The sequence below is a fragment of the Medicago sativa genome, chromosome 3, assembly GCF_051527215.1.
Source record: "Medicago sativa cultivar Bolivia chromosome 3, Bolivia_mono, whole genome shotgun sequence".
In the NCBI taxonomy this organism is placed as follows: domain Eukaryota; kingdom Viridiplantae; phylum Streptophyta; class Magnoliopsida; order Fabales; family Fabaceae; genus Medicago; species Medicago sativa.
This window is the reverse complement of record NC_140751.1, coordinates 82953140-82966044: the sequence shown is the minus strand read 5'-3', so window position 1 is coordinate 82966044 and position 12905 is coordinate 82953140. Positions and strand designations below refer to the sequence as shown.

Here is a 12905-nt window from a genome sequence, read left to right as displayed (position 1 = left end):
GTTGGATGAAAAATAAGAGTAAAAGATTTATTTTATGATTTGAATGATTGGTGGACTCAACCACTTATCTGATTAGGGGATGTTGATCAACCAACGCCTTGTCCTTTATGTGTTTAGCTCATGTTTGAGTTTGTTTTTTATCCTTTGGTTGATGTAGGTTAATTCGGGTTTTCGGTGATCCTTGTGATCATGTTTCTTTGTCTTAAGACCTTTTGATGTTGAGAAAAAAGTTTGTCCATAAATTTCATATGCAATTTTTTGCTTAATGATGTTGCATTGATTAATATCCATATAGAAGGTCATATTTTCATTTAACGTGTCATAGTATCTAATTATATAAGTTAACAAATATATCATTTTGACCAATGTACATTACAATTTTAGGAATGTTTATCGACTTGCAAAAATTTTGAAGAATAATTTGCATCTTCACTCAATAAACATGACTCCTTTAAAAAAACTGTAAATATGAGTTGTTGATATGATAAAAATGATTACAATGATTCTTAAGCAAATGATTATGTCATTGTTTGTTTATTCAATAGATAAAATATTGATTAGGTGTTGGAACATGTGTGGAAATTGAGTAAAAAGACTATAAACACAAATTCCCATGTTGGGTAGAACTAGTGTTGTGTGAATTGAAAAAAGTGGAAGTCCCACGTCGGATGGAACACACACATTAGTAGTGTTTATATAGTGGGGGTGTACCTCTAATTAATGGGGGTACATAAGCACTAGAGAAAAAATATATATTGATATATATTTTATTATTTGGAAATGATAAATTAAATAATTAATTTAATCATTATTAGAAAGTGTTTTCTTAGTCCCCAAGTTTTGCTAAAATATTTTGGTACATAATATAATATATTTTTGTACTAAATTTAATATATTTTAGTACTCAATTAAGATATTTTTGTACTAGATCTAATATGTGAATTACTTAATCGCAAAGTAATATGTTACTTGTTCCCAAAGTTTCTCATATTACTTGTTCCCAAAGTTTCTCACTTATTAGATGTGAATTTTCTCTATAAATAGAGAGCTCCCACAGTGCATTCCACACACCAAAGAGTTTCATTGAGTTGTCGGGAACTCTTTCTCTCTTCTCCCTTTTTTGACTTGTGTTGACGAGTCTTTCATCTCTTCTCCCTCCTTCGACTTGTTTAACAAGTCTTTCTCCTTTTTCTACTCCTTTCTGTCCCTTCGGAATTAAGAGTGTTTTTAAGACCATAGTCCCTTTTCGGTTTAATGTCCATTCGGAATTAAGAATGGTCTTAAGGTCTTAAGTTCATAGTCCCTTCGGTAATATATGTCCCTTCGGAATAAAGAGTACTTTTAAGATCATAGTCCCTATTTGAAATAATAATGTCCCGTCGGAATCAAGAATGATCTTAACGGTATATAAAAATTATTCAATAATTTTATTCGAGGAGAAATGGTGGTAACACCATATTTGAGTGGTCATAGTACCATATTGATAGTTTGGAGAACTTAAAGGTTAGAATGGTGGAAACACCATATTTGAGTGGTCTTAGCACCATAATAGAATGGTCTTAGCACCATAATAGAATGGTAATGGTACCATATTAAAGTGGTTTCAGTATTAAAGAGTGGTCTTAGTACCATATTCGAAGGTGTAAATCTCGAACGATTTTCTACAGTGCAGTAGTTAATCGAACAGTTGTAGCTGGGCTTGTTTTATCCTGGAGGCAGCGTGGTTGATAGTCTACCTTGCACAATTTTGGGTAGTGCCATGAAACGTCTTAAAGAGAGCGACCTGGTCGTGACTCAACCTAGTAACAACTTCGGTAGATAATAGAATTTGGAAATCCAAATACAATAGTTTGGAAATCCAAAAACAACAATTTTAAGACGTTTTAATTTGCTATGTCTACCGAAGAAGTTACTTATTGAGATGTCTCTATGAAGACAACTTGCTCATACTTGGTTTAAAGATTCATGTTATGAATTATGTGAAATCATTGTTTATCAACAACATTGATATGAAAGACCTAGACAAAGTTGAAGTAATTCTTGGTTTCAAGATTACTAGATCAGAAAAGAGAACTTTTTTGATAAATCTCACAAAGTTGAGAAGATCTTAAGAAAATGTTATTATTTGAATGTAAACTTGAAAGCATATATTATGATCCAAGTGTAAGAACACTTGAGATGAAGTTAAACAAATAGAATATGCGAGCATCATTGGCAGTCCTTAGGTAAGCCAATGAATGTATTAGACCCGACATTGTCGATGTCGTAAAAATCTTGTGCAAGTTTACTAGTAGACAAAAGAAAAGCATTGTGATGCTATTGAAAGAGTCATGAGGTGCCTTAAAAGACTATGACTCTAAGATTACATTATGAGAAGTATCTTATTGTACTTGAATGGTACAAGATACAAATGAGAAGTATCATATTGTACATGAATGGTAAAAGATACAAAATAGAACATCCTTCAGATGAGTCTTAAAGCGACTAGTGACTGTACATTGAGCATCACTGGAGGAGTTGTTTGTTAAAACAAATGATATTGACTCAGTCCACTATGGAATTAATCTGGGATGAGAACACTAGAGAAAACTAGTGAAGAAGCAAGTTGATAAGATATTTGCTAGCTGAGAACCCTTAGTGGGTAAAACTGTTTCCAGAAGTGTTAATTTATTGTGATAGTCTGCAGCTATTACAAAATTGAGAATCGTTACTACAATGGCAAGAGACGATTATTAAGGCACAAACACATAAAGGATTAGAGATCTAGCTACTCTCAAAAGGAACAGTTGAAGTAGATCGTGCACGTACTGATAAAGAATAGTCAATCATTTGACGAAAGGAATTACTAGAAAGAAAGTCCTAAACACATCCAATAGGATGGGACTAATGCCCAAAGGTCACAAGTGATGGTAACCCGACCTACATGACTGGAGATCCCAAGAAATAGGTTCAATGGGTAATAACAAGTCACAAGTGATAGAACATGCTATGATAAAAGTAAGAAAGCATGATTCCTGCAGCGATAGAAGGATGAGATAATAGAAACTCTTAATGAGATCTATACTCTATTTGGAGTGGAGTACATAGCTACAGGAGTACTCTTGATAGAATCACCTATATGAATGTGGAACTAAGGGCCGGTTCCTATGGGATTCGGGGCAGAATACCTAGAGCGTTCGTTAAAACCGGGATACACGTGCAAGGCCATAAACGCACGGGCTTTTAGAATACACCTTATGAAAAGGTTTGTGTGTGGGTTCTATGTCTGAGATAGAGTTCAATGCTGTAAGTAACTCTGGTTAATCAGAATTTTACTCGCTATGCAAAGGTTCAAGTTGTAGGCGACACCTTTGTTTACTAGCAAATCTTATGGAGACGTTTTTGACGTTATTTATGAAACCATTTTTTAAATTCAAGTGGGGGATTGTTGGAACATGTGTGGAAATTGAGTAAAAAGACTATAAACACAAATTCCCATGTTGGGTAGAACTAGTGTTGTGTGAATTGAAAAAAGTGGAAGTCCCACGTCGGATGGAACACACACATTAGTAGTGTTTATATAGTGGGGGTGTACCTCTAATTAATGGGGGTACATAAGCACTAGAGAAAAAATATATATTGATATATATTTTATTATTTGGAAATGATAAATTAAATAATTAATTTAATCATTATTAGAAAGTGCTTTCTTAGTCCCCAAGTTTTGCTAAAATATTTTGGTACATAATATAATATATTTTTGTACTAAATTTAATATATTTTAGTACTCAATTAAGATATTTTTGTACTAGATCTAATATGTGAATTACTTAATCGCAAAGTAATATGTTACTTGTTCCCAAAGTTTCTCATATTACTTGTTCCCAAAGTTTCTCACTTATTAGTTGTGAATTTTCTCTATAAATAGAGAGCTCACACAGTGCATTCCACACACCAAAGAGTTTCATTGAGTTGTCGGGAACTCTTTCTCTCTTCTCCCTTTTTTGACTTGTGTTGACGAGTCTTTCATCTCTTCTCCCTCCTTCGACTTGTTTAACAAGTCTTTCTCCTTTTTCTACTCCTTTCTGTCCCTTCGGAATTAAGAGTGTTCTTAAGACCATAGTCCCTTTTCGGTTTAATGTCCATTCGGAATTAAGAATGGTCTTAAGTTCATAGTCCCTTCGGTAATATATGTCCCTTCGGAATAAAGAGTACTTTTAAGATCATAGTCCCTATTTGAAATAATAATGTCCCGTCGGAATCAAGAATGATCTTAACGGTATATAAAAATTATTCAATAATTTTATTTGAGGAGAAATGGTGGTAACACCATATTTGAGTGGTCATAGTACCATATTGATAGTTTGGAGAACTTAAAGGTTAGAATGGTGGAAACACCATATTTGAGTGGTCTTAGCACCATAATAGAATGGTAATGGTACCATATTAAAGTGGTTTCAGTATTAAAGAGTGATCTTAGTACCATATTCGAAGGTGTAAATCTCGAACGATTTTCTACAGTGCAGTAGTTAATCGAACAGTTGTAGCTGGGCTTGTTTTATCCTGGAGGCGGCGTGGTTGATAGTCTACCTTGCACAATTTTGGGTAGTGCCATGAAACGTCTTAAAGAGAGCGACCTGGTCGTGACTCAACCTAGTAACAACTTCGGTAGATAATAGAATTTGGAAATCCAAATACAATAGTTTGGAAATCCAAAAACAACATTAGGCATGGCAATGGGGCGGGGTGGGGACGGGTTTTACCTTCCCCGTCCCCATACCTGATTCTCATATACTTACCCGTTACCCTACCCATACCCAACGGGGATGAGAAATTGAATCCCATCCCCGTCCCCGACGGATTCGGGTATCCCCGCCCCATCCCCATCCCCGCATTGAATAATTTTTTTTATTAAAAGATAGAAGTTTTTTGGCATCCCCAAGAGCAATGTTGTAATACATTATATAACAATGGTCTCACTTTAACATTTGTTTGACGGAACGAGTTAGTTGATCTTTAAATATGAATGGTAGTTTTTATTAACATGACAATTGTCAAACAAAATAACATGACATATCAACATAAAGTAATTTTTTACATTTGGGACGAGTTTGGGTATGGGTTCGGGGTGGGTACCTGTATACCCGTTACCCGTCCCATACCCATGTTTTGAAATCGGGGAAAACCTATATCGATACCCAAACCCAGTCAAAACGGGGAAAACCCGTCAAATTGGGTTTGGTTCGGGTGGGTAACCGCGGGTATGGGTTTTGTTGCCATGCCTAATATTGATTCATATTTTACAAAGACTTTGGTTCAACTCTAACGTCCAACATTAAGACCTTTTTAATTGTATCTGTGTTAGACTCAACTCATATAATTTGTTGCCTATAAAAAAAAAAGAAAAGATTATGACGCCGAATGACTATGATCGCCACTTGAGCCGTAAAAGAGAGGTTTGGAATAAAAGCCTAAGAGGTTGAATATTTGCAAGTTTTCCAAATTTGCATCCTTGGGAGCAACTTTGTTGCCAGATTAAGATGAACCACTCACCACTTGAACAAAAAATAACTTTCATATAAGCTTTAAACTTCATCCAATTTAAGAAGGAAAATACTTAACTTTATCCAATTTAAGAAAAATACTTCCACTTTTCACATGTTATACAGCATAGTGCTCCTCATTCACATCAAATACTAGTTCTCTAGTGCTTTTATGCGACACTGATGGATCACTTATTTATATTCCCATTTCATATTTGTCGTTATTGTCTTATGAAATCCCAAATAATAAGACAAGAGTAGATTATATGTGCAGAAGAAAGCAAAAAAGCCGTGACATCCATTTATTAAAACTTTAGGCAAAGATTAAGACTAGCAACTTTTAATCAAAGGAAAATATAAAAAAAAATGCACATAAGAGAAACAACTTGTCCTAAGCCTTTTAATGTTTTTAGACAATTGTTCAAAATTGTCCTTGTGAGCATATCTCAATTGGTTTGGATAATGCATAATATATGCAAGGTCCGGGGTTCGAATCCCGGCCATCACCAAAAGATAATCGTTCAAATCAAAACATAAAAAGCTAACACTCACTCACTCACATATCACAAACAAAATCAACAAAACATAAAAAGCTAACACTCACTCACTCACTCACATATCACAAACAAAATCAAAATCATCACTAGTTTCTATCTCATTATCAAAATCATCATCTGCTTCCATCTCATCAAAATCCATTTCTCCTCCAACAAATTGACTATCAATTTTTGGGCCCTCAACTGGTTTCCGTGCCTCTTGAATTATGGACAGTATTTCCTCAATGCTTTGAGATGAATCATCCACACCATTCACATCATTTTCTAACTTGTTATTTTTCCCTTCCTCCACAAATTCCACTGGCAATTTATTAAGGAACCATGGGTGCATTTTAATTTCTGGGATAGTTATTCTCTGCATAAACAACGTAGAAACTGATGGTTTTAAAACCCCATATGTATTTTATTCAACAAAAATATTTTATTAAAAATGAACTAACTATTAGTACCTTCTCAGGGCTGGCCACAAATATTCGAGATAAAAGGTGTCTACAATCTTTGGAGACACGAACATAGTCGGGAATAGAATAATGGACCTTAAGAATTCTCTGTCAAAACATCAAAAAATTAAGTGATAAGTTTATGGGTTTAATTCATGTATATTATCACAATAAAATTTTTACATTGTCACAATTGTCAAGCCAATTAAAATGTTTGATTTTAATCATAACTATTTTTAAAATATATATAATTAATTGTGATTTGGTAATGGCGATGTTAAACATACACAATGTATTAAAATTAAACTCTAACTTTCTGTTAAAACACTTATCACACATGATAATTAGTACTTATTTGCTTAAGCAAACTAACCTCAATTGTCTTTCTGAAATTTCGTGGATCATCTGCATCTTCAAAAGGATAACCACCAACTAGCATTATATACAAGGTAACCCCACAAGACCAAACATCAGCAACCTATTCTCAAACACAACAATGTTTGTGTGGCCAATGTTAGCTTCAAATTTTCAAAACATTAAAACCCTATTAATTATCATGTAGTAATAAGAAAGTAAAATTAGCAGCAAAAATACCTTTCCATCATATTCTTTTCTTGAAAAAACCTCTGGTGCAATATATGCTGGAGTTCCCACAGTAGATTTAGGCTGAGAATGCAGAACAGAAGACTGAAAGAAAGAAACAGGACAATTGTTAATAGAGTTTAACTAGAATTTGAATATTTGATATAGGAATTAATTGGTATGCAGGTGTAAAATAATTTAGACTGTCAATCAATTATAGTAGTCAAATCATTAAAATATTTTAACTTTAATTATAACTATCTTAATTGATTGTGATTGTTGGATGATATAAAAAAATTTATGCCGACAATGTATCAAAATTAAACTCTTGTATAAGCGAGACAGTCCTTGCCTTGGAGTAACCAAAGTCGCATATTTTGAGTTGTGGTGAAGAGCTTCCATCTAATAGTGTATTTTCCAGCTTAAGATCTCTATGGCAAATTTCCTGCATCAAAATTAGAATTTTCAAACCAGCTAAAACAATAGGACTCAAGACAAATATTCTCTTAAAGTGGAACTAATTTGAGTCATTTGTGACAAAAATAGTACCATTGAATGACAATAGCTGACTCCAGAAATCAACTGCTGGAAGAAATATCTTGCCTACGTCGACAACATAAGAATAAAAATGTCATATAATATTGAGAACCATGTACATGATTTTGATATTAAATGGGAAACATTGTTAAAAACTGATCATTTTTTATTATGTTATTGGCCAATGACCAAAGCATACTCAAATAAACATACACAGAGGAAACATGTGGCGGCCCGGGTTCAAACCCATGACTACACATAAGATATCATCATAGCTATACCACTAGACTATAACAACTAGGACAAAAATTTAACATTTATTATTAGAATATGATAATAATATATAAGAGGAGTTAACATCTGATGAACAGTTAGAGAACAAAATAACTAACAACTATCAATTGAAAAATTCAACATTAATAATATACTGGATAAAGTTAGAAATGAAAAGACACTCATACTTTGTTTAATACAAATTGTAACGTGGATGCAATCTTTAATACTATTAGTTTTGTGGAATTACTGCTTAAGAAAATACTACATAACTAATATAATGGCATCATGGACAAAAGCACTATAATAAAGTCAATGAAGCTTTCTTTATTCAATTATCAACAATTGGATTTAGAAACGATCTTATCTACCTCGTCTTCACAAAATCTACCAGCACTGCATATTCTTTCAAATAGTTCTCCTCCTGCAGCATACTCCATCACTATAGCTAGATGAGCTGGAGTACATAGAACCTGCCATCAATGGAAATTTTATCTTAATCACAATAATTAATATTACAATTTAAAGATCAAATTAACAAGCTCCATTTAATCCAGAATAGAAATATAAATATTAAGGTGACATAATTGACAATTTTAAAATTGTTTCATATGACTATGTATATTTTGAACTCGTTCATGAAGTTACAAAGTCAAACTTTTAATCTCTTAACACTCTGAGCTGACGACTCACAAACAATATTACACTAAGGAGGAAGTAATCACAAAAAAAAAAGTGTATTACCTCTTTAAATCTAATGATATTGGGATGCTTCAAGGATCTATGATTTATAATCTCCCTTTGAACATGCTCATCAATCTGCAACATGAAACAGTGAATTCAGTCACATGAAGTTACTAACCAACCAACCTAAGACAATCCAAAGTACGAGGTAACATACATGCATATAACTTTATAGGCCTAAGACAAAGACAAACATGCATATATAAGCAAAGAAATGAAGTTAAAAACAAGAGTACAAACCTTAAGGCCTCTCTCAATGATTTTGACAGCATATAGTTTACCACTTTGTCTCTCCCTTACAAGCTTTGCTACCCCAAAATTTCCTGACCCAATACCTTTAATAATCTCATAACGTTCTTCCATTCTTGTGACGTATACAATTAATATTACACAATTTACAACAGCCAAGTGTTGTTTTTTGAAGAATATATGAACTAGCAAGTAGCAAATTGAAAAATCTTGTCTGATTTTTATGACCTCAAATTTTCAATTGGAAAATTAAAGATGTATGGTTTTGCTGACATTTATATCAGTGTTGCTATTAGTCTATTACAACAAGTGGAATTTAATTATGCCTTCAGAAAGAGGGCTCAAACAGAAATAGCATAAATCCCACGTGGTTAGAATCTACTGGTCCAAATTTGTATGAACTAAAAACAAGTTGGTCCGACGTGGCGATTTGATTGCTTTTAATGGAGAAACTATAATTTTATATGACCGTCCCTTGCAACATCTTAGAATTTAATTCATCTGTCTCATCTATGAATATTTGATGGAGCTTTGTTTGATTTTTTTTGTCGATCGACAAAACAACAAATAACCATAGAAAACCACACACAAGTGAATTGGTTGAGTTTGAACTCCAAACCACGGTGTTCGTCTAACAATTTCAATATTTTTAACGATTAAGTTAAGATTTATGGATAACTTTGTTTGATTTTTTTTTTCTTTTAAATAGTCTAGTAACTATAATTCACTTTTTAAAGTGAATAAGTGAAGTGTCAGGGTTCGAACCCCGACCTTACATATAATAATGAATTGTCTCTGTCAACTGAATTATGCTCACGATTTGATTTTTATACTATGTGCAATTGTTTTTTTTTGGAAAAATAATATCACATTATAAACAACATTTAAATGAGGGGTGTCATCTTAAAGATTTTAAGCCTAATAAAATGTATAATATCCAAATTATTTACGTGATTTTTTTTAGGGGAAATTATTTTCGTGATTGTTTTTAGTTCAATGCAATAATTGACGTATGCCAAAGTAACTTAATTTACAATGAATTCCAATATATTTAAACCTTAATTACGATATACTCCCTCCGGTCCTTTTTACAAGAGACAAATGGGTCAACTAAAGTTGATGTATTTGGTCTACATTTTGAACCAAATACATCAACTTTAGTTGACCCATTTGTCTTTTGTAAAAAGGACCGGAGGGAGTATTTCTTTTTTTTTAGGAGCACAATATATTTCTTTTAAAAATTCCATACAAAATTTATCATTAGTTGTAAAAGTTCTATCTATTCAAATTCGAATATGAAAAATGATTTAGAAAATAGTAGTTTTTTTTTTTAAAAAAAACAAGTGTTATTTGCTCAAAAAAAAAAAACAAGTGTTATAGCCTTTGATGTATGCTTAATCTTTTTTATTTTGAAAGTAGACTAAAATCATTCTTATCGGTATAGTTTTATATAAAAATAGAAATTAGTTAAAACTTGGCATTTTATAATTGTTTTTTCCCTGTAAGTAAATAAAAAAATAGAGAAATAGTACGATGAGAGGAATGAAAGGAAGACAAGGGAATGACGTGGACGTTGAATATAGAATGAAATTCAAGCTGGATCTGGGACCATTATGCAAATTGATTTACGCTAAGACATGGGATGCTAAGGAAGAAAAAAAAAATGGTAGGGCTGATCAGTTCGTTGTTTTTTTTTCTGTCAAAAAAACATTTATATGTTTATTGAGTGAAACACATATAACTTTATGTGAGATTTATTTTTAAATTTTAACGTTCATATTAATTTCAATCAAACATTAAAAAGAAATTGTTCATAACACTCATCATTCTTGAATTCTATGAAGAGGGTGAAAGTGAAGTGAAGTAGACGCGTGCGTACAGAAGATTGTCAAGTTGATTACATCAAAAGAGCAAGTTGGTATTGCATCTCTTATTTATTGAGAGGTTAGGGGACTATGACATATCTTTGTCGTTGATGTTGTGTGCTCATTTCTCACCTTGCCTGGACTTCGTCTTTCTTTTTCCTATTTGAAATTATGTAGTTAATAAATAATTTATAAATATACGTTTTAAAATATTTGTATGAAGATTTTTTTTTTAAGGATTGTATGAAGATTTTTAAAAGTTAAATTATATTAAGAAAGATTCACGTTTTATTTTGCAGGGCATAACCGTATGAATATTACTCTTTACGGTAGATTTATCGCTGGGGAATTGGTCACTTAGTCCCTGAATAGGAAATGAGTCGTCACTTTAGTCCCTGAATGTAGACTCTATTAGTCAATTTAGTCCCTGAATGCAGACTTCGCTAGTCAATTTAGTCCTTGAATGTAGACTCCGTTAGTCACTTTAGTCCTTGAAATTGACTAACAAAGTCTACATTCATGGACTGTTTTACAATTTATCTGCATTCAGGGACTAAAGTGACTACTCCTTTCCCATTCAAGGACTAAAGTGACTAATCCCCCTTTATTATTTTATTAGACAGCCGTGTTCAAAGAAAGAATTTTGTGCCTTGTGGTGCAACTTGCTTTCTTTTTTGGAGAATTAGTCACTTTAGTCCCTGAATGGATAATGAGTAGTCACTTTAGTCCCTGAATGCAGAGAAATTGCAAAACAGTCCCTGAATGTAGACTCTGTTGGTCAATTTCAGGGACTAAAGTGACTAACGAAGTCTACATTCAGGGACTAAAGTGACTAATGGAGTCTGCATTCATGGACTAAATTGACTAACAAAGTCTACATTCAAGGACTATTTTGCAATTTATCTGCATTCAAGGAATAAAGTGACGACTCATTTCCTATTCAGGGACTAAAGTGACTAATCTCCTTTTTTTTTGGAGCTTGCTTTTTTTTAATTTTTTATTTGGTAACGCTTGCTTTGTTTAATTAAAATAAATTTGCGTCTTTATATGTCTTATATAGTAGCCACCGTCTACAAAAATTGTAATTTGGTGCCCTATGTTAGATATTATATTAGTGAGTCCAATATGATGCAAAAGGATATCTAACATTTATTATCACAAAAGAAAAAGGATATTTAACTTTGGGTTCTTGGTCCTTTCAAAGAAAAAAAAAAACTTTGGGTTCTTGGTTATTTAAAAATGAGCGGTATATACATAAAACTCTCGCATACGCATGATCTGGAAAAGATTCTACAATTTAATATATTGTACGCAATCTTGCTCTATTTTTATGTAAGAGGTTACCTTCATGACTTAAACTTGTAACCTTTCTGTCACATGAAAACAATTTTATCGTTGTACCAAGGCTCTCCTTAACTTTGGATTCTTGCTTGTTTAATTCTTTTCTTTTTTTGTCAAAGGTTGTTTAATTCTTTAACAGCTATTATTCCTTCGTAAATGGTTAGACATTTATTTAGCATACTTGCATATTTACAATCCTCATATTCATTTTGGAAGCTTAGGAGCCGTTTCTTTAAAAATCCAGTTTTCAGTTGGTTTCTCTATGGGTTCTCTGAAAGAAAAAAAAAAAATTGTTGCATTTTTCAACAATTCCAGTTGTCCTTACATAGGCTTTGTGATAAAATGAAACATTTACTCCCTCCGTTTTAAAATGAGTGTCGTTTTAGGTGTTTACACACATATTAAGAAATGCAATGATTAAAAGAAAGAGAAGGGTTATTTTACCAAATTATCCTTATTAACTATTGGTTAGTTTTAAAAGTAATACTTTGGAAGTAGTATGCAGAGTATTAATTGGAGGGTACAATTGAAAAAAAAAGTTATTATTGCATTGGAAACTGAAAGCGACGTTCATTTTGAAACAAACTTAATTTTTGATTTTTATCATGGGTGGATAAATCATCTTCAATATTTGAATCTTAGCTAGTGTTTTGTTTTGCTTCCTAGCTAGTGTTTCATTGGGTTTTTTTTTTTTTTCCAACGTCTCGTTTGTAACATAACATTATATTCTTTTGAGTCCTAGCCTTCTCCTTATGCATATTAGGATTTCCTCTTAATTTAATATATTTAATTTTG

General features: G+C 32.5%; 1 protein-coding gene across 1 annotated transcript; it reads right to left on the bottom strand.

The window, feature by feature from the left end:
* Nucleotides 1-5895: 5895 nt before the first annotated feature.
* On the bottom strand, nt 5896-9155 carry LOC146941012 (serine/threonine-protein kinase SAPK2-like). The gene is made up of 9 exons (XM_085754804.1): nt 8896-9155; nt 8656-8730; nt 8283-8384; nt 7651-7704; nt 7454-7546; nt 7114-7206; nt 6893-6997; nt 6529-6627; nt 5896-6434 (listed from the first exon to the last, which is right to left on the bottom strand). Exons 1-9 carry the CDS (start codon nt 9016-9018, stop codon nt 6135-6137), a joined length of 1044 nt encoding a protein of 347 aa, XP_085610930.1. The 5' UTR covers nt 9019-9155; the 3' UTR covers nt 5896-6134.
* Nucleotides 9156-12905: the final 3750 nt, after the last annotated feature.